Below are 20,046 nucleotides of genomic sequence, written 5' to 3' on the forward strand. Positions count from 1 at the left end.
ATGAATATATTTTCTCTCTCTTTCATGTGTGTGTAACCCCTCTACCATTTTACTGTATTATCAGACATTTCCAAGGTCTTGGTATTTCTTTAAATCTTCTTTTCTAAAACTTTGTGTTTCCTCCTCAATTTCAACTAGTTGTGCTGTAGGTCCACTTCACAAAGGTAAACCTAACCAGGACAGGACTGCACTGTTTTGTGAGATCCATTACTTCTTGCATCCCATGTTTTCATTGATATAGTAAGACATGTCCTCAAGTACCTTTTCGAAGAAAAAGTTCATGGGATGTAAAATTTATGAATTATTTTATGCTGAAAAAAATCCTGTATTCTATATTTCACTCAGTTGAAAGTTTGGATGCACAACTTTAAATTGAAAGTCATTTCCCTAAAAGTGCATTCAATGTGATGCCTCTGCCTTTTTTCTTTTTGCTTATGATTACTTTGGTGATTTGGGCCCTTTTTGGTTCTCTATAAGTTTCAGAATCTTTTTTTTTCTAATTCTGTAAAAAGTGATCTTGGTACTTTGATAGAAATAGTGTTAAATCTCTAAATTGCTTTTGGCAGTATGGTCATTTTAATGGGATTGATTCTTCCAATCTATGATCATGTCTATGAGACATTTGTTTTGTCTCTGTTTTCTTTCAGCAGTGTTTTGTATTTCTCCTTGTAGAGATCATATACCTCTTTAATTAGACATATTACGAGGTATTTTATTCTTTTTGTGGCTATTGTAGATGGGATTGCATCTTGATTTTGCTGTCAGCTTGAACATTATTGGTGTTTTCCAATGCTAGTAATTGTTTTATGTTGATTTTTTGTATCCTGAAACTTTAATGAAGTTTATCAATTCTGGGAGCTTTATTTGTGAAGTCTTTGTTTTCTATACATAGAATCATATCATTTGTGAAGAGAGATTGTTTAACTACTTCTTTTTCTATTTGGATGCCTTTTACTTTTTTCTCTTGCCTCATTACTCTGCGTAGGACTTCTAGTACTATGTTGAATAGAAGTGGAGAGGGTGGGCATCCTTGTTGTGTTCCAGTTCTCAAGGGGAATGGTTCCAGCTTTTGCCCATTCAGTGTGATGTTGGCTGTGGGTTTGTCATAGATGGATCTTATTATTTTAACATATGTTCCTTCAATGCCTAGTTTGTTGAGGGTTTTTATCATGAAAGGATGTTGGATTTTATCAAAAGCTTTTTCTGCATCTATTGGGATGATCATTCTGTTTTTAATTCTGTTCATATGGCGAATCACATTATTGATTTGAGTATGTTGAGCCACTTGCATCCCAGGAATAAAGGCTACTTGATTGTGAAAAATTAACTTTTTGTGTAGCTAGATTTGGTTTGCTGGTATTTGGTTGAGGATTTTTGCATCTATGATTATAAGGAGTATTGACCTGATATTTTCTTTTTTCATGTGTCTTGGCAAATTTTGGTATCAGGATGATGCTAGCTTTGTAGAATGAGTTAGGGAGGACTCCTTTCTTCCTGATTTTTTGGGAATAGTTTTAGTAGGGCTGGTACCCATTATTCTGTGTATGTCTGGTAGAATTTGGCTGTGAATTCATCTGGTCCAGGGATTTTGTTGGTTTGTAGGTTTTTTATTACTGATTTAGTTTCAGAACTCGTTATTGGTCTGCTCAGGTTTTCAATTTCTACTTGGTTCAGTCAGGGAGGTTATATGTTACCAATAATTTATCTATTTCCTCTAGGTTTTCTAATTTACATGGATAAGTGTTCATAATAGACTATCTTTTGTATTTCTGTGGGTTTGGTTGTAATGTCAACTTTGTCATTTCTGATTGTACTTATACGGATTGTCTCTCTTTTTTTCTAATTTAGATAGCTATCAGTCTTGTTTATTCTTTCAATAAACCAAAAATTTGGTGTTGTTGATTTTTTTTTGACTTTTTTTTTTAACAGACTTTTGTGTCTCAATTAAGTTTCATTCTGCTCTGATTTTAATTGTCTTTTATTTTGCTAGCTTCAGTGTTGGTTTGTTGTTGTTTTTCTAGTTTCTCTATGTGCATTTAGATCTTTCTAACTTATTGATGTAGGTGTTTAGTGCTATAGTCATTCCTCTTAACACTGCTTTAGCTGCATCCTAAAGATGTTCATGTCTTGTGCCTTTACTGTCCCTAATTTCAAAGAAATGTTTGATTTTTGCCTTAAATTTGTTGTTTACCCAAAGGTAATTCAGGAGCAAGTTGTTTAATTTCCATGTAGTTGTGTGGTTTTGAGATACCTTCTTGGTAATGATTTCTATTCTTATTGCACTGTGGTATGAGAGTGTGCTTGTTGTGGTTTTTTTTAATTTATTGAGGCTTGCTTTATGGGCAAATATTTGATTTATCTTGTAGTATATTCCACATGCAGAGAAGACGAGTATGTATTCTGTGGTTGTTAGGTGTATTATTCTGTAGATGTTTGTTAGGTCAAGTTGGTCAAGTATCAAGTTTATGTCCACAATTTTTTTGTTAGTGTTCTGCCTCAATGATCTGTATAATGCTATAAGTGGGACTGTTGATGTTTCCCACCCTAATTGTGTAGCTGTCCAAGTCTTCATAGGTCTAGAAGAACTTGTTTTATGAATCTGAGTGCTCCAATGTTGGGTGCATATTTATTTTGGATGGCTGAGTCTTCTTGTTGAATTGATCCTTTTATCATTATGTAATGGCCTTCTTTTTCCTTCTTTACCATTCTTGCTCCTTTTCGTTTTCTGTTTGCATGACAGATCTTTCTCCATCCCTTTACTTTGAGCCTATGGGTGTCACTACATGTGAGATGGTTCTTTTGAAGTCAACAGATTGTAGAATCTTGTATTTTTATCCACCTTGCCACTCTATGCCTTTTAAGTGGGACATTGAGACCATTGACATTTAAGTTACTATTGATATGTGATATTTTGTTCCTGTCATGTTGTTAGCTGATTGTTTTGTAGATGATTGTATAGTGGCTTTATGGTGTCTGTGGGCTATGTACTTATATATGTTTCTGTGGTAGCTGGTATTGTTCCTTCATTTTGACATTTAACATACTCTTAAGGACCTCTTGTAAGACTAGTAGTGGCAACGAAATCCCTTAGCTTTTGTTTATCTGAAAATGATTTTATTTCTCCTTTACTTATGAAGCTTAGTTTGGCGGGGAATGAAGTTCTTGGTTAGAATTTCTTTTCTTTAAGCATGCTGAAAATGGGTCCCCAGTCTCTTCTGGCTTATAAAGTTTCTGCTGAGATGGCCTGATGAGGTTCCATTTGTAAGTGACCTGACCTGTGTCTGTAGCTACTTTTACATTTTTTTTTTCTTTTGCAGTGATCTTGGTGAATCTGATGACTGTATGCCTTGAGGATAGTTGTCTTATATTGCCTCTTGTAGGGGTTCTTTGAATTTCTTGAATTTGCATGTCAACTTCTCTAGTGAGATTGGGGAAGTTTTTGTGGATCCTATGCTTAAATATGTTTTCTAAGTTGTTCTTCTCTCTTCTTGTCTATCTCGAATGACAGTGGGTCATAGCTTTAGTCTCTTTACATAATCTCATATTTCTTAGAGGTTTTGTTCTTTTTTAAAAATTCTTTTTTCTTTACTTTTGCCTAAGTTGAGTTAAAGAACTGGTCTTCAAGCTCTGAGAGTCTTTCCTTAGCTTCATCTATTCTGTTGTTAATGCTTCCAACTGTATTATAAAATTCCTGTAGTAAATTTTTTAATTCTAGGAATTTAGTTTGGTCCTTTCTTGGCAAGTGGGTATGTCATCTTTCACCTCTTGGATCATATTACTGGGCTTGTGGGATTGGATTTCAACTTTCTCCTGAATCTCAATGAGTATCCTTGCTATCCAGATTCTAAATTCTATATCTGTAGTTTTAGTCATTTCAATCTGGTTCAGAAACATTGTAGGGGAGGTAAAGTGATTGTTTGCAGGCAAGGAGACAGTCTGACTTTTTGAATTGCCAGAGTTCTTGCACCTATTCTTTTTCATATGAGAGGTCTCATGTTCCTTTATCTTTTTGAATTTGCTGTCATTTGAATGGGGCTTTGTTTTTTTTCATTCTTTATTTCCCTTGAGATTTTGGCTATTGTATAAATTGAGTATACTCTGTCGTCTTCATTTCTTCGTGCTTTCAGAGGGTCAGAGTTCTGTACTGGGTCTTTATTTGTGGCTAGATTCTTGCATGGGTTTCATAGGCATGTGTTCTGGGAGAATTTTGTTGGTGTTATAATTCAGACTGTGATCCAGTAGATGGTGCTTAAGAGTAATGGCTGGCAGATAGGCTCTTGGCTGCCCTGCTCTTGTGTATTTCAGCATGTTTGCAACAGTGCTCTGTGGTTGTGGGACTGAAGAGAGATGATGCTCATACCAGGTCCATCCCTGTGCCCTAGGGGGCTCCCTTTAGTCACTGGCACCATGCCCTCATTTCCTTAGCCTCAAGAGGTGCCCTGGCAGGCTGTGTTTCTGCCTGCAGTAGTGACAGTCCAAGGCAAAGATTAGGTTGCCAAGAGACCTGCGATGTTGTGGAAGCTCACTGGTCCTCTCTGCTTGGTGGAGTCAAAGCAGGTTGGGCGGTATATCTGAAGGTGGTCTGTTGATGCCTTGGCCTACTGGTCAAGGGTGAGGGATCTCTGGGCAGGGTGGTGTTGTCATGGGTATGCAGCTTATGTAGTGCTTGTGGCTCACAGTTTTTTTGCCCAGCAGACAGCTGTGGGGCCTGCCCAGCTTGTTGTCCCTCAACCAAGTCACCTTCTCTTTACTGCCTGAGTATTTGGCCCAACCAGCTGGTTTTGTCCCAAGCCTTCTGTATCCAGATCACTGGGCTGTTAGGTGTCCGGGGCTATGGTGCTTCTTTGGTCAGAGGCAGTGAATGTCAGACAGGGCACACTCTTTCTGGATTATCCCAGTAGAGGGAGGCACACCAGCTTCTGCACCAGCCCATGAATCCATGTCTCAGTCTTCTCAGTGTTCTGAGAGTGGGGGCTCTTCCCCTGCTCAAGCACCAGCCACAGATCTTAGCTTGGCACTCCTGAACTATGTGCTCTAACCCGACGGGGTTGAGATTGAGCCTGCAGCTTTGTCTTCTGGCCTCTTGGGGTTGGAGACTGTCTCTGCTGGGGGAGCGGATATGTTCGCAAACCAGTAAAGCACTCGTACTGGGCAGTGGAGGCTCTGCTGTGTGCGTGTTCTTGTGGGAGCAACCAGGTAGCATCCTTGGGAGGGGCCGGCAGACAGCAGCCCGTGCAGAAGAGACATACCTTAGTCTCATGAGAAATGCAGCCCTGCTCTCTCCTGGCCCTGCAGTCAGCAGACGTCAGAGCTATTTGGAGGAAGGGAGAGAGCCTTGGAGGATGGATTCCTATGGCTGTTTTGCTGCAGCTGCCCCTCATGCAAAACCTTCTGAGCTCCATGTAGGCAGGAGCTCTCTGCCTACTCTCAAGGCACATCCTCCTGCCAATTCAAGTATCTATGGAGGTTGTGGGATCTCTTGTAGGTATGATCCTAGAGATCCCCAGCAAGAGTGAATTGCCCTGCAGTCACTTCATTCACCCCTTCTCTAGGAGCTATTCAGGGCCAGGAGCTAGTCCTAACATCCAGCAAGACCACGTAGAGTTGCCAGCTTCCTCCTCTTCAGCCTCTGTGTCTGCATTGCCTCTCTATCAACTCTGAGTGTTTTCTCTCTCAGAAATCTGTTTGATATATGTTGGCTTACTCAATATTTTGGTCTCTCTCAGTGGGAAGGTTCCTTTCTGGCTGTATCTGGACAGCCATCTTGCCACTCCCCCAACAAGTTCTCAGTTATTTTTCACTGGTGGCAAAGAGAGGAAGTGAGTGAAACATATCCACTTTAATGATAAATTTATACTTTAAATCATAGTTCTTCAGCAAAAATGTTGAAGATTGTCTCTATCATCTTTCTATGCCCAAAAGCCATATGAAAGCCATGCCTATGTAGAGTTTGCATAGAACTGTTTTGTTTAAAAACTGAATTTATATTTTGACAGTACTCCATCGTTTTTTTGCCAAAGTTAAAAAAAATGACTAGTCTGGTAATTAAAACAAGATACTAATTGTTTACACGTTGAGAATTGCTAGTGTGATTAAATTAATATTGATTACTTAAAATTAACATGTGAAGTATCACTACTTAACTAAATGGCATGCAGGAATGATTTATCAAGTACATATCCTAGGACAAGGAATCATTCTAACAGACTGGTTTCCATTTTCCCCTTGGGAGCATCCAGTAATTATTGTACTTACGCTAGGATTCCACACCTCAAAGCCAATGCTGTAAAAAACTGTTTGTGTAGATAAAAACAAAGATAAACATGAGTTCTGGAATTTTTCCATATGCTCTATGACACATTGACTTCACTTTGGAACTGAATGTTCAGGACAATCCAAAAAGATAAGACTATAAATAAAATTATAGTATTATAATTACAGTATATTATAGTTGGATAGGTAAATGATTTCCAAAATAAAGACTGGAAAATTCCCATGACTCCCATCCACTATGCAGAATTTTCAGTATCAAAAGGCTACAGATGTTGACTCCATCACTTTCTGATTTCATTTCTTAATAATAGCTTCTCACTGAAACCATCTTTATTGGGCTCCTTATATTCTAAAACTACAACAACTAGCTTGAGGATCTCTTAAAAGGACATCTTAAAGAGATTTCTTTTTTCATTCTTCGTTCCTTCTATTTTAAGAGATTAACATTTACAATACAAAAACTTCTTTAGAGACAAAAAATATTACCTTTAAAAACACTTTTTCATTTAAGTTTATTGAATCTTTTCCTGGCTGTAAGCTAAAATCTTTATCTAAAATTGGGGATGTGTGATGACAGAACTTCCAAAGAATAGAGACACTGAAATAGATGCACAGCAGAGCATTATCTAGTACTGATTAATTTATTTTTGCATAGGTTATATTCCAAAACACAGAACTTATGACTGGTGATCTTGATTAATTTATTAATCCATTAATTTATTATCAATAAAATATTTATTAATTTATTAATAAATCATTAATAATTTATTTTATAACTAATTTATTTTGATTTTATTTAAATAAAATTTATTTAAATTTTAATTAAATAACTTATTAATCAAGATCTTTCAGAAAAAATTCATAAGGAAGTGAGGACAGCAGGAAAGGGCAAAGGAAGAAGCTAGATAAAGATGTAGTTTCAAAAATGTAGCCTCAGCATGATTTCTCTGGGAGATCTGAAGCCTAGATTAATCACGGAGGTGATTCTTCCCAGAAATTAGAGGGTTGGGTTGTTTGTCTTACACCAGTAGAGCTGCCCAGGGAAGGTGGAGCATAGCCTACCAGACATTACTAAACAAGGTGCTCAGGTCAGACAAGGACAATCCTCTGCAGAAGTGCAGGTGTGAACTGTTATCAGTCAATTCTCGAAGCTGGGGTTTGGGTACACCTCCCCACTCAGTGCAATTTGAATAGAGAACAAATATCTGCTACGATTCTTTTCTCGCAATTCATTATCATTTAAGTAATTTCAGCTTCTTAAATAAATTTCATAAGAAAGAAGAAAAAGTTTATTTGCTTGATAAGTGACTGCAAGCAATAACTCCCCATTGACCTAGGCCTCCAGATAATCCAACTCATGATCCTGGCTTTGCTTCATTTCCTTCTGTGGCTCTGTAAGTGATTTCATCCATTCCCATAATAGGAGTTCAGAAGAAGAAAAATCCCTTTGAGTCAGCAGGAAGCTTTCCTGGAGAGGAAAGAGGAAAAGAATCAGTTTTGTTGGTGTTTTTGCGCTCTGCTGACACATATTCCCTTGACAGTAGCAGGAAATTTGCATAAACTGCCTGAGTATTTTCATGGGTGGACCTCAAAAGGGATTCCCTACCTGGCATGCAGTAACTGCTGATCTTCCTTGAGGACTTAATCTGCATTTAGTTCACAACCAAAGGAAAGATGCAAGCTCAAACTTGTCAAAAACAGTAGCTGGATGGGTATGAAGCTAATTAGTCAGAGCCATAGGTATCATTTCAAATATGTTATTTTGTTTTTGAATACTGGAGTTCAAACCAAAGACTACAATTGGTATCTGATTTTAAGGTGAAGTTTTTTTCCCCCATTTTACCACGAGCACACTATCTTGTTTCAAACAGAATCATCTCTAGTAAAATGATCTATTCTTAGGTTTGCACTATAAAAAGGGACAGGATACAATTAGTTTTTGTAGTTTGGATCATATTACAAGCATCATAGTACTGAGTTCCCAACAGAACAATGTAAATACGAGTTAAACTTTCCAGAAACTAGTTATAACAATGATTAGGTATCCGAGGAGGAATAGTTCCCCTACCCCTGTTAAACTTAGAAGCAGGAAACAACCTCTGAAGAGATTATCTCTTAGGAGATTTATATTCAGGGAATAAAAGATGACTTTGAGGTCTTCTTTAAGGGTTTCTTTCACCATGACCTTTCTACCTGCCTGTCTCCCACCAACTTTAACATCTGTCTTCAAATATGTAATTAATTCAAGGTTGCCAAAGTCACTTAATGCGCTTAACACAAGATCTAAAGATGGCTTCCCTGGGTTCATATTACAGAGCCACCATTTCCTCTGTCACCTCAGTCAAGATTATATATCCTGAGTCTCAGTTTCTTCATCTATCAAATGGAGCTGTTGAGAATGATACTTTTCCTCCTAAGATGGTTTGAATTTTAAACAAAATAATCACTCCAATGCCTGCCATGTAGTATGGAATTAATACTTGTAAGCTTTTAGTAAAGTTCACACCAGTATTGTACTATACCAGCATATGCCATTTTTAAAATAGAGGTTGATGTGTTGGGGGACCATGGTTTGTTAATATCACATTTTAGTTTGAATTGAATCTTGATATTTTCTTATACTCTAATATAATAAGACTCCTAATCCTTCCCCAAAGTGTCATAGGTACAAAGTTCAGAATTTCAGAGGACGTTTATCAGAAGTGCTAGAGACATAAAAGTCATCTTTTCTCCCTGTTTCCTGAATGATGAAAACAAAATGAACTCAGAGAAACTTAGTGAAATCATAAGTGTCATGACTCAGAACTGATCCAAACCTGAGGAATGACCCAAACATGTGAGGTCACCACTGGGGTCTCCTGGGTCCCACCTTTCTGCAGATGACCACAGATTTCTACTTTCACTTGGCAACACGATTTGCAGATAAAACAATGTGTTACCATCTTCTTCCCTTTACCATCTTGTTGATTCTTAATTCATTAATTCATTTATTCATGCACTCATTTATTTATCAAACATGGCTTGTGTGTTCACCATGGGCCAGACAATGTGTGAAGCATTGGATATACAAACATAAATCACACTCCCTGCCTTACACAGTTCACAGTCTAGAGTGAGAGAGACACTACTGTAAACCAGTGTGATAATTGTTATTAATATAATAAAATCATATTCAAGATGACAAGGTGGCCCAAATAAAGGAGTGTTCAACTTTGAGGAGGGCTTGTTAGAGTTAACTTAATTGTCATTGGAGTTTCTCAAGTAAGGTAAAGTTGTAATTGAAGAAATTTGCCAGGGGAAAAAAAAAAAAAAAGTTGTAGGAAGAGGAAAATGAATGTGCACAGTCACAGAGGTGTGAACCAGCCTACTGTGATTAGGAAAGAGAAATTAAATCAGTAGATAAGAGGTTTTGGCCCCTCTCCAGCTGGACTAGGCTCAGGGGAGGGGGGGTACAAAAGAGGTAAGCGGGTGGGAGTAAGGGTGGGATGGGGGCGGCCAGAGGCCAGGGGGCCATCCACCACTTCCCGGGAGGGCTGTGCCTCCATTGGGTTTGTTAGTGGCCAGGACAGGGCAGGGCAGCCCAGCCTCCTGTCTCTGCTTCCATCTTCTATTTCCCAATGCGCTCATCCTGGCTGCCACAGAACCCTCTCCCCTCAATGACATTGAGCCCTGGCTAACATCTAGGATGGTGTGGAGCCTGCCTGCAAACCACCCACTACCTAAGGTGCTAGGCTGCAGGAGCTGGCAGTGCTTGCTCAAAGCCTGGTGTTCCTTGCACAGTTGATGGTCTTTCTTATTTGCATCATCTGTCTCGTATTCTGTGGACATCTGGGCAGTCAAGCTGGGTAGTGTTACACTTGTGAATGATACTGGGATTTCAGTTAAAACTGGATTAGCCTCCCCTTGTGACAAGCTAATGTCTCAATCCTTTGTAGGCAAGAACCTGAAATGTGTGGGGAGCATACTTCAAAGAGGAATCCTTATCTTGATGCTGTGCTGTTTTCCTTGCTGGGCCATCTTTCTCAATACTGACAGCATCTTCCTGCTCTTAAGGGGATCCTGACATCACCAGGATGGCCCAAATTTATGTGATGATTTTCATTCTTGCTCTTCTAGCAGCATTTCTGTTCTGGCTGCAGAGGAGATATTTACAAAAGTCAGGGCATGATCTTGCCTTAAGTTATCACTGGAATCACAGGGAATGCAGTCTGTGTGGGCCTTAATGTACTCTTGCTTGTAGACTGTGGACATTAGAGGGTTAGAATCTCCTTGGGCCAACACCACTTCCTGGTTCTTCCTGTCTGCACTTCTTTTCCTCTACATGAGGAAAAAAAAAAAAAAAAATTATCAATACTTGGGGAGGTTCGACTAGGGACTTTTCCCAGGAGTGGGGCTCCTACATCCAGCCGGCTATCCAATTATGCTCATGGTGTAGACTGAGTGACAAGCTTGAGATTGGAACGCTTCTTGCAGGACTGATTAATGTGACAGAGTTGGAAGCTCAGGGCATCATCTGTGAACTGGCCTTTGTAGTCAAGATGGTTGCCCTCTGGTTTTGGCATGGCAGCCAGTGTACAAGTGGGCAATGCTGTGGCAACAAGGAATCATGAGCAGGCTTGGTGCTCCCACTTTACTGTTCTTCTGTGTGCCAGTGTGTGTACACTTGCAGCAAGTGTTTTTACTTGTAGTTTTGAAGAGTGCAGTTGCCTATATATTTACCATTGACAAAGATATTATTTCCCTTTATGAGCCAAATGATGCCTGTTTTTGCTCCTCTTCATCTACTTGATGCACTTGCAGGTACCTTTGGTAGAGTCGTGAGAGGCACAGGAAAATGGAAGACTGGTGCTATCTTGACTGCCATTGGTTATGGGAAAACCTTTTTTGTTTTCCCATGGGAGTATCTCTGATGTTTGCTGCTAAACGGGATAATAGGACTCTGGTCTGGATTGAGCATGTCTTTCAAACCTCTTCTATTTAGCGTACATTTTGAGAATAAACTAGAATAGAGTTGCAGAGCAGGCACAAGTTTGAGCAAGTTTAATAAGGTGCAGAGAGACCATAGCTACCCCAACAGAGCTACCTATCCCAGAAAGAGAAGTAACCGATGGAGTGATTTTGCCTGATATCGTCAGACCAGAGCACCAGACCATACGACTGATGGAAGAAAACTCCTCATATGCAGTGCCCTCTGTTGGGGATGTTTTGACGAGACAGTTGATGTTTATTGTGGAATGACTTGAGCTGTTGCTATTGCTATCCTTTCAGCAGGAATTTTAATAACAGTTTTCAATGACTATAGTTAAAGTAGAAAAATTATCACCAGCCTTCAGCTAGAAACGATAATTATATGCCTTATATTAAGCATGGAAGGCGACCTTGTTATTTGGACAGTGGTTTTACTCTCGACTCTGGGTGGAAAGGTGATGTCTCCATGGTTATTCTGAGAAACTGTGTTACCCTAATGGAAATCAAGAAAGGAGGTATAACTTTAAGCAACATTTTCTCTGTTAACTGTATCATGATTTTTAAGTATGTAAATTTGGTTTTTCCTTCTGTAAGTGTTCCTTGTTCTTTCTTTTTTCTTTTCTTTACTTTTTTTTTTTTTTTTTCCTGAGATGGAGTCTCACTCTGTTGCCCGCGCTGGAGTGCAGTGGCGCAAGCTCGGCTCACTGCAAGCTCCACCTCCCAGGTTCATGCCATTCTCCTGCCTCAGCCTCCCAAGTAGCTGGGACTACAGGTGCCCGCCACCATGCCTGGCTAATTTTTGTATTTTTAGTACAGACCTAGATTCACCTTGTTAGCCAGGATGATCTCGACCTCCTGACCTCGTGATCCACCCACCTGGGCCTCCCAAAGTGCTGGGATTACAGGGGTGAGCCACCATGCCCGGCCTATTCTTTCTTATGTTGAATATCTTTCTTCTTCCAGGAAAGTGGTTCATTGTCCTATAAACTGTTATTGGTGACCTAGTTTTCTTTTATTTCTCTTAATGTGCTTAGTCTTGCCACTGAATATATATTAAGTACCTGTTCAAATCCTGTCTAGGATATTGCCATATAAGCTTTTACAAAATAAACACCTTAAAATGAGAGAGAGAGAGAGAGAAAGAGAGAGAGAGAGAGAGAGAGAGAAGAGAGAGAAGACTTTGAAGGTAGGGATGGGGCAAAGTAGGGGCCAATGAAGGGGTAAGATTGTGTTGAGGGAAATATTGAGCTTGAGGAAGGGGTCTAATATACTCAGGTTTGCATTTTAAAGATATCATCCTGGTTGCAGCATTCGGAGGGAACAACTGAGGGGACAGAAGATAGGGTAGAACCACATCAACATGCCATGAGGAGGCTGCTGCAAAGGCCCAGATACAAGTTTCTAAGGAGCTGATTTGAGACCATAGCAATGGGATTGAATCAAGGGAAGTGGATTTAACATTTAGGAGGTAAAGTCTACTGGGCATTATTACCACATTAGAAGAGTCAGGGAGAGGAAGGAATCTTGTGGGGAGGGAGACTTTCCTTCTCCTGACAAGATGTAGAAATTGGGGGCAAAATTTACCATGGAAATAGATCTTATGTAAACTTACATCGACCTGTTATTCTGACTTATAACTCTCAGCCCAGTGCTTTTCAAATTTTTTTTTATCTATTTATTATTTATTTTGAGAACAGATTATGACTCTGGCTAATTTCTGTATTTTTAGTAGAGGCGGAGTTTTGCCATGTTGCCCAGGCTCATCTGGAACTCCTGGGTTAAAGCAATCTCTCCACCTTGGCCTTCCAAAGTGCTTGGATTACATGCGTGAGCCACCACACCCAACTAGCCCAGTGTTTTTTTGACAAAAAGGCAGAATCTCAATAGCCAGCTGGAATCAGAACCCTTTAGGAAATCAGTTTCTCGAATATTGAAAAATTTCCAATGGCTTAGACTGGAAAAGCTAAGTAATGAAATCCTGATGATGTAAGAGTAGTGGTGAAACTTACTCCCAAGCATAGTACCAGTTTTGAAATCCTGTCTCTCATAGAGATGACTAACAAGTGAGGGTGTCAGAGTCACATGGCAGAAGTCATTTCAAGTCATGTCAAATGGTCTAGTGATGACATAATCATTTAAGAAATCAACAAATTCTATCAATACTGATGAGATACCATATTTGGGATGAGTGCAGCAAACAAGGTAGGCTTTCTTAGAAATGAGGATGCTGTCTTAAAAAATAGCATGTACTTTTAATTTACTTGATAGTATTTAAAACTATCATCAATAGCTTAACAGATACCAGACAAGGTGTAAAATGTGTGATGTAATTTCACTTAATTCTCAAATCAACTGTATAAGGCAGATATTGTTGTTATTTCTGCCTTTTCTGTAAAATGTTGTTGTTATTTCTGCCTATTTCTGTAAAATGCTCTGTAAGCCATTTTACAGAGGCTTAGCAAAGTTGAACAATTTCGTTGTGGTTATTTGGTTCCACAAAGATTAGGCCCCAGGTTTAGTCTTAAAACTGTCAGCATACCCATTAACATGACTGGGAATAAGCTGAAAACCTTTTTTTTTTTTTTTTTTTTTTTTGCCTAAGTCTCTACCTAAGACAAGGAATAACACTTTTCTTAAGACTAATACTTCTTTTTTAAAATTATTATTATTTTTTATTTTACCTTTAAGTTCTGAAGACTAATACTTATTTTTTTAAAAATCAGATGTCTAGGATATTTCGACATTCTTCTGTAGACGGTCGATTTATCAAATCTCATGTTATCAAATTAAGGTATGTAAACTTGGTTTGTAATTTCAAGTTAATACTGTTAAGATGAGGTATTTGATGAACCTAATTGCTTAGCTGCCCTGAGCAAGTCTTTACAGCAACACACAGATTTCATAAATCCTGAGCAGCCCAAGGTTTCCTACCTATTCCTCAATCACAATAGAAAGTCGTAAGGTGCTTTGTGACAAGAAAATCTCAGCTATTGGATAGAAAAAGAGGAAACAAATACAAGAAACAGAGGAATGACACAGCTGACATTCCCTCTTCCCCCGGCCTCTTAAGTTAGGGGCTAAGTAGAATTTAACGTCTTTTTGATTTTCCTCATTTTAAGCCTACCCCACCATAAGACAATGACTTTCTCCTCAGTAAAGTTTTTCTTTCATGACAGTTCATGTTTATTGTTAAAGTGGCTTTTCATTTTGATGCTTTGGTGAAAACTAATATACAAAAATGAATCATAAAGTTATCAAAAGACTAAAATTACAGAATCCATCCTGAATGTTTTTACATGTTGTCTAAAAAGCTTAGATTCCATAGTGATATATGTCTTCATATATATGTATATATGTATATATACATTTGTATATATGTATACATATTTGTAACATGTATTATATATTTATATATGTGTATATATTTATAACATGTGTGTATATATATTTGTAATATTTGTTTGCTTCGCTTCTTGGTGATAAAGTAAATATAAATATGGTTAAATGATTAAGGAACCCATGTCTTTCCTTTTTCTCTTGCACTTCTATCTTTCATACCTTCTTACCTTTTTTCCTTTCTCCTTTCCACTTTTCTCTCCTTCTTTCCCCTTCTCCTCTTCTTCCTTTCTTCTTTTTCTTTTATCTCTCAAATTAAATTCATTCTCAAAAGATTTCTTGAGGCTTTCTAACCCTGTACATCACAATGTAAATTTATACGTTTGAACTGTTTATCAAATGATTCTGTTTTATAACTGCTCTCTTTAATCATTTATCTGTTCACAGACCACCAGACCCCAACAGGTCAGTGCTTTAATATAGTGAAGGTTTATTTCATTTTTATGGTACAGTCCAAAGAATCAGAAGTTGGGGCAAGGGTGTGGGTGCCAATTAAGATTATGAAATGAAACTGCCCACTGGATCTTCTGCATCTGGTGGCAGACAAGGGAAGAGTGAGAGCAGGAAAATGCTATGAGAGGTTTTATTAGAAGCCAGACCTGGAAGTGGGGGACATTATTTCTTTCCATATCTCATTGACCAGATTCATTAGAAAGTTTCAATAAACCTCAGGAATGTCCAGGAAATGGAATCTACCTCTGTGCTCAGGAGACAAAGGAAACTGGGTTTGGTAAACAAAAGGATCCTCCTTGCCACACCATTTCTAAAGAATAATGACATTAGTTACAGCTTTTGCTAAAATTGCCTTAAAAAGCAAGCCATTTAAGTATGTATAAAGCATGATTTCACAAAAATCTCCTCCCACAAGCCCCTCTAAACTATGAGCTAAGTAAAGACAGTGAACAACTGTTTTCAGGTATGTATTTTATCCAATATTTCTAGCATGTTGTCTTTAGTTCTTCTACAGTGCTTCCAACACTTCCTGGTTGTTACACACTCATTTTTAATCTCTGTGTCTAGAGATAATTTAAAAATCTGGTATGCATATATATCATGCATTATGTTTTTAAAGTTTAATGTGAGTCCTAATAGGTTAAAGTCATTAATGATTAGATAAATGGCATTTTTTATCTGCTTTTTTGTTCTTCAGTCCAGATGAACAAGGTGTGGACATTCTTACAGTGCTCATGTTTCGATACCCATCTACTGATAGTGTTGAACAAATCAAGAAAAAAATTGAAAAGGCTTTATATCAAAGTTTGAAGACCAAACAGTTGTCTTTGACCATAAACAAATCATCATTTAGACTCACACGTAAGTCTTTTACTTTTATTTGCCACTTTTGTGATTCCCTCCTCTTATGATCCTCTTTAATTTTTATAAGCAACATATATATATAGTAAGATATATATATATATAAAATATCAGCACAGAATAAAACTAAAATAAATTTCCACTATGAGGCAAAATGTAGTATTAAAACATGTTTTATTTCATATTTTACTAGGGCTTTTTATAAGGTTTCTAAACTTTTTTCCATATCATATATTATTGGGTCCTTACAAAAGTTCCAAAGGGTAAGTATTACTTTCACCATTTACAGGTAAAGAAGCTGAGACTCAAGGAAGATGTGAGACATGGGAGTAGCAAACCTTGGGGCTAGAATTAGACACAGGTATTGTGACTCACAGAGGTCTTTACAGATCAGTTCTGGGGCTTATTTTTTATAGTATCAAAGAAAGACACACTTATGAAGGTTTACCCCTGTAGGAAGAGCCAGTGACATGAACTGTAAAGAGGTTCGCTAGCTTGTTTCCAACTTAAAACGATTTTTCATCCATTCCTTATTTATTCCTCATGAAACAAAATAGGAAAGTTCTTGTTTTGTTTTCCTCCAAAAGTGGAAGGAAAGGAAGTTCAAATTAGGAAACTGAAATTCAAACTACCTTACAGCTAATTGGAATCCAAGCTCATTTCTATGCCAATATGTAATTGAAGGTAGTAAAATAACGTGTTTTAAATAAAATTTTAAATGTCAAGGGCAGGAACTGTGTCTTTTTATTTTCTTACCCCTCCCTCAAACACTAGCATACATCTCACATGTGATAGGTGTTCCAGCTCTATTCATTGCTTCTTGTTATGTATTTCCAAGTTTAGTTACTTCTAATTTAATACAAAAAAGATGGGAGAGAGGCTTGTGTTTTGGACCCAAAAGCCTTCTCCCTTCCCAATAGCCATATATTTATTTAGGAAACAAGTTATCTAAAGTTAATTATTTTGTTGTTAGAAATCAGGAAAGTTCTTTAAATATATTTTGAGATAGAATCCCCACAAATATTGTTATGTTCTCATAAAGTAATTAGAAATAATGGAGAATATAGTATCCACCTTGATTGCTAATCAATTGTATTCCAAAATATAAGTATTTTCCAGCATTCTATACATGGAAATCTCAATTCCTGATGATATAAATGTCCCTAAGCCACAATCATATATCCTAAAGTAAAATATCCATTATAAAAGTGACATTATGCTATGTTTACTGAGTTGTTACTGTTGTAGACTTTCTTATTTGTACAATTTATTAAAAATTTTGTCATTGTTGGTTACATACAATGATTTTTTATGATACAAGTTGTTTTAATACCAAAATAATTAAATTCTCTGACCCTGCTCAATAATGAATATTTAACTGTATATGTTTTCTTCTGCCACATACATGTATTCTGTTAAATAAAGAGACATATCCATGAAACCTCTAGTAGGAATTAGGGCTTGCATCCCTTTCTGGGGAGAAGTCAATGTTCCTGATAAAATTACTGTAATTCTCATTTTCTCACTGACAAACAGAAAACCAATCACCCAACAAACATCTAATGTAGCTGAGTTATAATGAACATGAATGAATAAATTTGAAGGGATAAAAGATGTCACGGAAGGGAAACATAAAATGAAGTGAAAGTTTGTGTGTGACTGGGGACTCTGGACTGGTTGTATGTGAAAGAACTTCATGATTCTAGTGCCTGCTGCCTGAGCCACAACCATCCAAGCCATTCACAAGAGAGAATCCTCAGGGAGACGAGGTTATCAACCTGCACCGACTAAATTCCTACTCTATTAGATCAGGGCCTTGAAATTGGGCCCTCGGGGATCTGTGATGCATTTAGCTCCATAGAGCTACCATTTCAGACTGGCCATTAGGAATATGCCTAAACCACATAGGTTGGTAAACACCAATTGTGATAGGAATTGGAGGTTTCTCCCTCAGATTATACTGAAGCTCCCAAAGAAAGCAGTCAGAGACATTTATCCTTATTTATTATTTCCTAATTTCTATTTCTTTTTCCTGAGCAAAATCAGGAAATAAAATGCTCTCTGATTTAATTTTAAAGTAAATTATACAATTTGGACCAAAAATAATATCAGAGTAAAGAGTTATTTATATATTACTTGATTATGAAAAATCTCATGCTCTCTTGAAATATGTATGCTTTGGATAATTCACATTTCTATTAATGACCAATTGAATAAGGTAACATGAAAATGGGAATATATTATTCTGCCAGCTAATTCATATTTTGCTTATTCCAGCGATTGACAGCAGAAAGATGAGGAATCTTCTCAACAGTCGTAAGTTCCAAAACCCACAATTAACTGTTTATTTCACAGTGAAAGATCATGAAAAAAAGTTATAGAAAAGTTAGCGGTAAGGTTTACCAAGCTTTTTAAGACTAATTTTATATTTTTGTAAGTCTTTTTATTATTTTTAGTATTTAAATTTATAAATTTATACCAAATACAATTTTAAGTTTATATGACCTATGAGATGTGGTTAAAAACACCTTACATAATATTCTAGATATTATATTAATATTCATTATAAATAGCTCTTTTAATATTATCTGACAATTCAAGAGAGTGTTTTAAACTGGTAGCATTTAGGCTTTAATTTTTTTTTTAATTTGCTTGCATTTTTATTGAAATATCTGTTATGTAAATTATCTTCCTTTTCCTGCCCTGCACCCCACATTCCAGCATTGGTACACAATTAAGGTCTATTGTGGACAAACATGCCCATTAAAAATGTTGTAACACTTTAAGGTCTCTTTTAAGATTGACTTGAAATCTAGTCAATTGAGGGTTTGATATCAGGGAAGAAGAATTTTTTTTTTTAAACTAGTTTTTCAAGTTTTAAAAGACCAAAAAGGTCAATATTGTTTGAATCTGTTAAAATACAGGGATTTGCAAACACAATAAATTGATTCTCCTTAGTCATTAGTTAAGGGAAAATCATGACCCACATTTAGTATTGGGCTGTCTCTCAGTAATAAGGATACTGCTATTAGTTTTGGTGTGGGTCCTCCTAATTTTGTATCCCACTCTGTCACTTACCAGCTGGGTGACCGCCAGCAGTGTTCCCTCTTCAAGGCTTAACTTTCTCATCTGAAAGGTATGTTGCTATAAACACATCTAAAACACATAGCAGAGGATCTATACATTTTTGGTGCTAGATGAATTATCTATATATGCTTTATAAGGAGAGACAGAAGTTAATTCCTGGTCTGAATGCCTTGAAATGTTAGTGAACATTTCTTCTGAATCTCAATAGGATCAGCAAGACCTGTATCAAATAAGCCCAAAGGCTGAGTGCTATGAATGGTTCACAAGGTAGCAGGGACAAAGGATTGTCTATAACCAAAGCAAATCAGAATATACTTTTTTCTTCCTTTTTATGAATACGAACAATCATGTATTTCTGTGGCAGGCTGTGGAATAAGGACGACATCTTCAAACATGCCATTACCAGCATCCTCTTCTACTCAAAGAATTGTCCAAGGAAGGGAAACAGCTATGGAAGGGGAATGGCCGTGGCAGGCCAGCCTCCAGCTCATAGGGTCAGGCCATCAGTGTGGAGCCAGCCTCATCAGTAACACATGGCTGCTCACAGCTGCTCACTGCTTTCGGAGGTAAGTTAACCAAGGCTGCTGTGAACCTTCTTTTCACAGTCCTCATCTGCCATTGATTTAGTGCATCAGAAGAGTCCAGTCTTGCCAGTTTATCTTTTGCTCCATTCAGCGTAGACCCTGCTGTCCCCTAAATGGATTATGCTTCCCCTATGCCCTATATATGATGCTTGGGTTTTGTCACTTATAGTTCTCATATATTTTCCTCTCTCATGACCCTAGTGCTGTCTTTCCTACCATGTATTATATAAAATAATAAGTAGATTATTGTAGTGTAAAGACTATTACACATGTAACAAGTTTAATGTCTTACATACTCAAGAAGAAAGTCAGCTACTTTTGTTTTGTTTTTTCTTTTTTTTCCAATTAATCCCTCTAACTTCCCACTGTCAGCATTGCCATCACTTTACGAATAAGAAAAGAGTCATAGGTATCCCTCTTGAAG

The 20,046-nt window shown here is 37.4% G+C and overlaps 1 protein-coding gene across 1 annotated transcript in view; it reads left to right on the plus strand.

The window, feature by feature from the left end:
- TMPRSS11F (transmembrane serine protease 11F) overlaps nucleotides 1-20,046 on the plus strand; it is a 74,971-nt gene that overhangs the window by 39,477 nt on the left and 15,448 nt on the right. The window contains exons 4-7 of the mRNA XM_010365550.2: nucleotides 13,965-14,032; nucleotides 15,788-15,951; nucleotides 18,229-18,267; nucleotides 19,403-19,604. Of these exons, the coding sequence (XP_010363852.2) occupies nucleotides 13,965-14,032; nucleotides 15,788-15,951; nucleotides 18,229-18,267; nucleotides 19,403-19,604 (473 nt within the window). The remainder of the gene's footprint in view (nucleotides 1-13,964; nucleotides 14,033-15,787; nucleotides 15,952-18,228; nucleotides 18,268-19,402; nucleotides 19,605-20,046) is intronic.

The sequence above is a fragment of the Rhinopithecus roxellana genome, chromosome 2 (genome assembly GCF_007565055.1).
Source record: "Rhinopithecus roxellana isolate Shanxi Qingling chromosome 2, ASM756505v1, whole genome shotgun sequence".
In the NCBI taxonomy this organism is placed as follows: Eukaryota; Metazoa; Chordata; class Mammalia; order Primates; family Cercopithecidae; genus Rhinopithecus; species Rhinopithecus roxellana.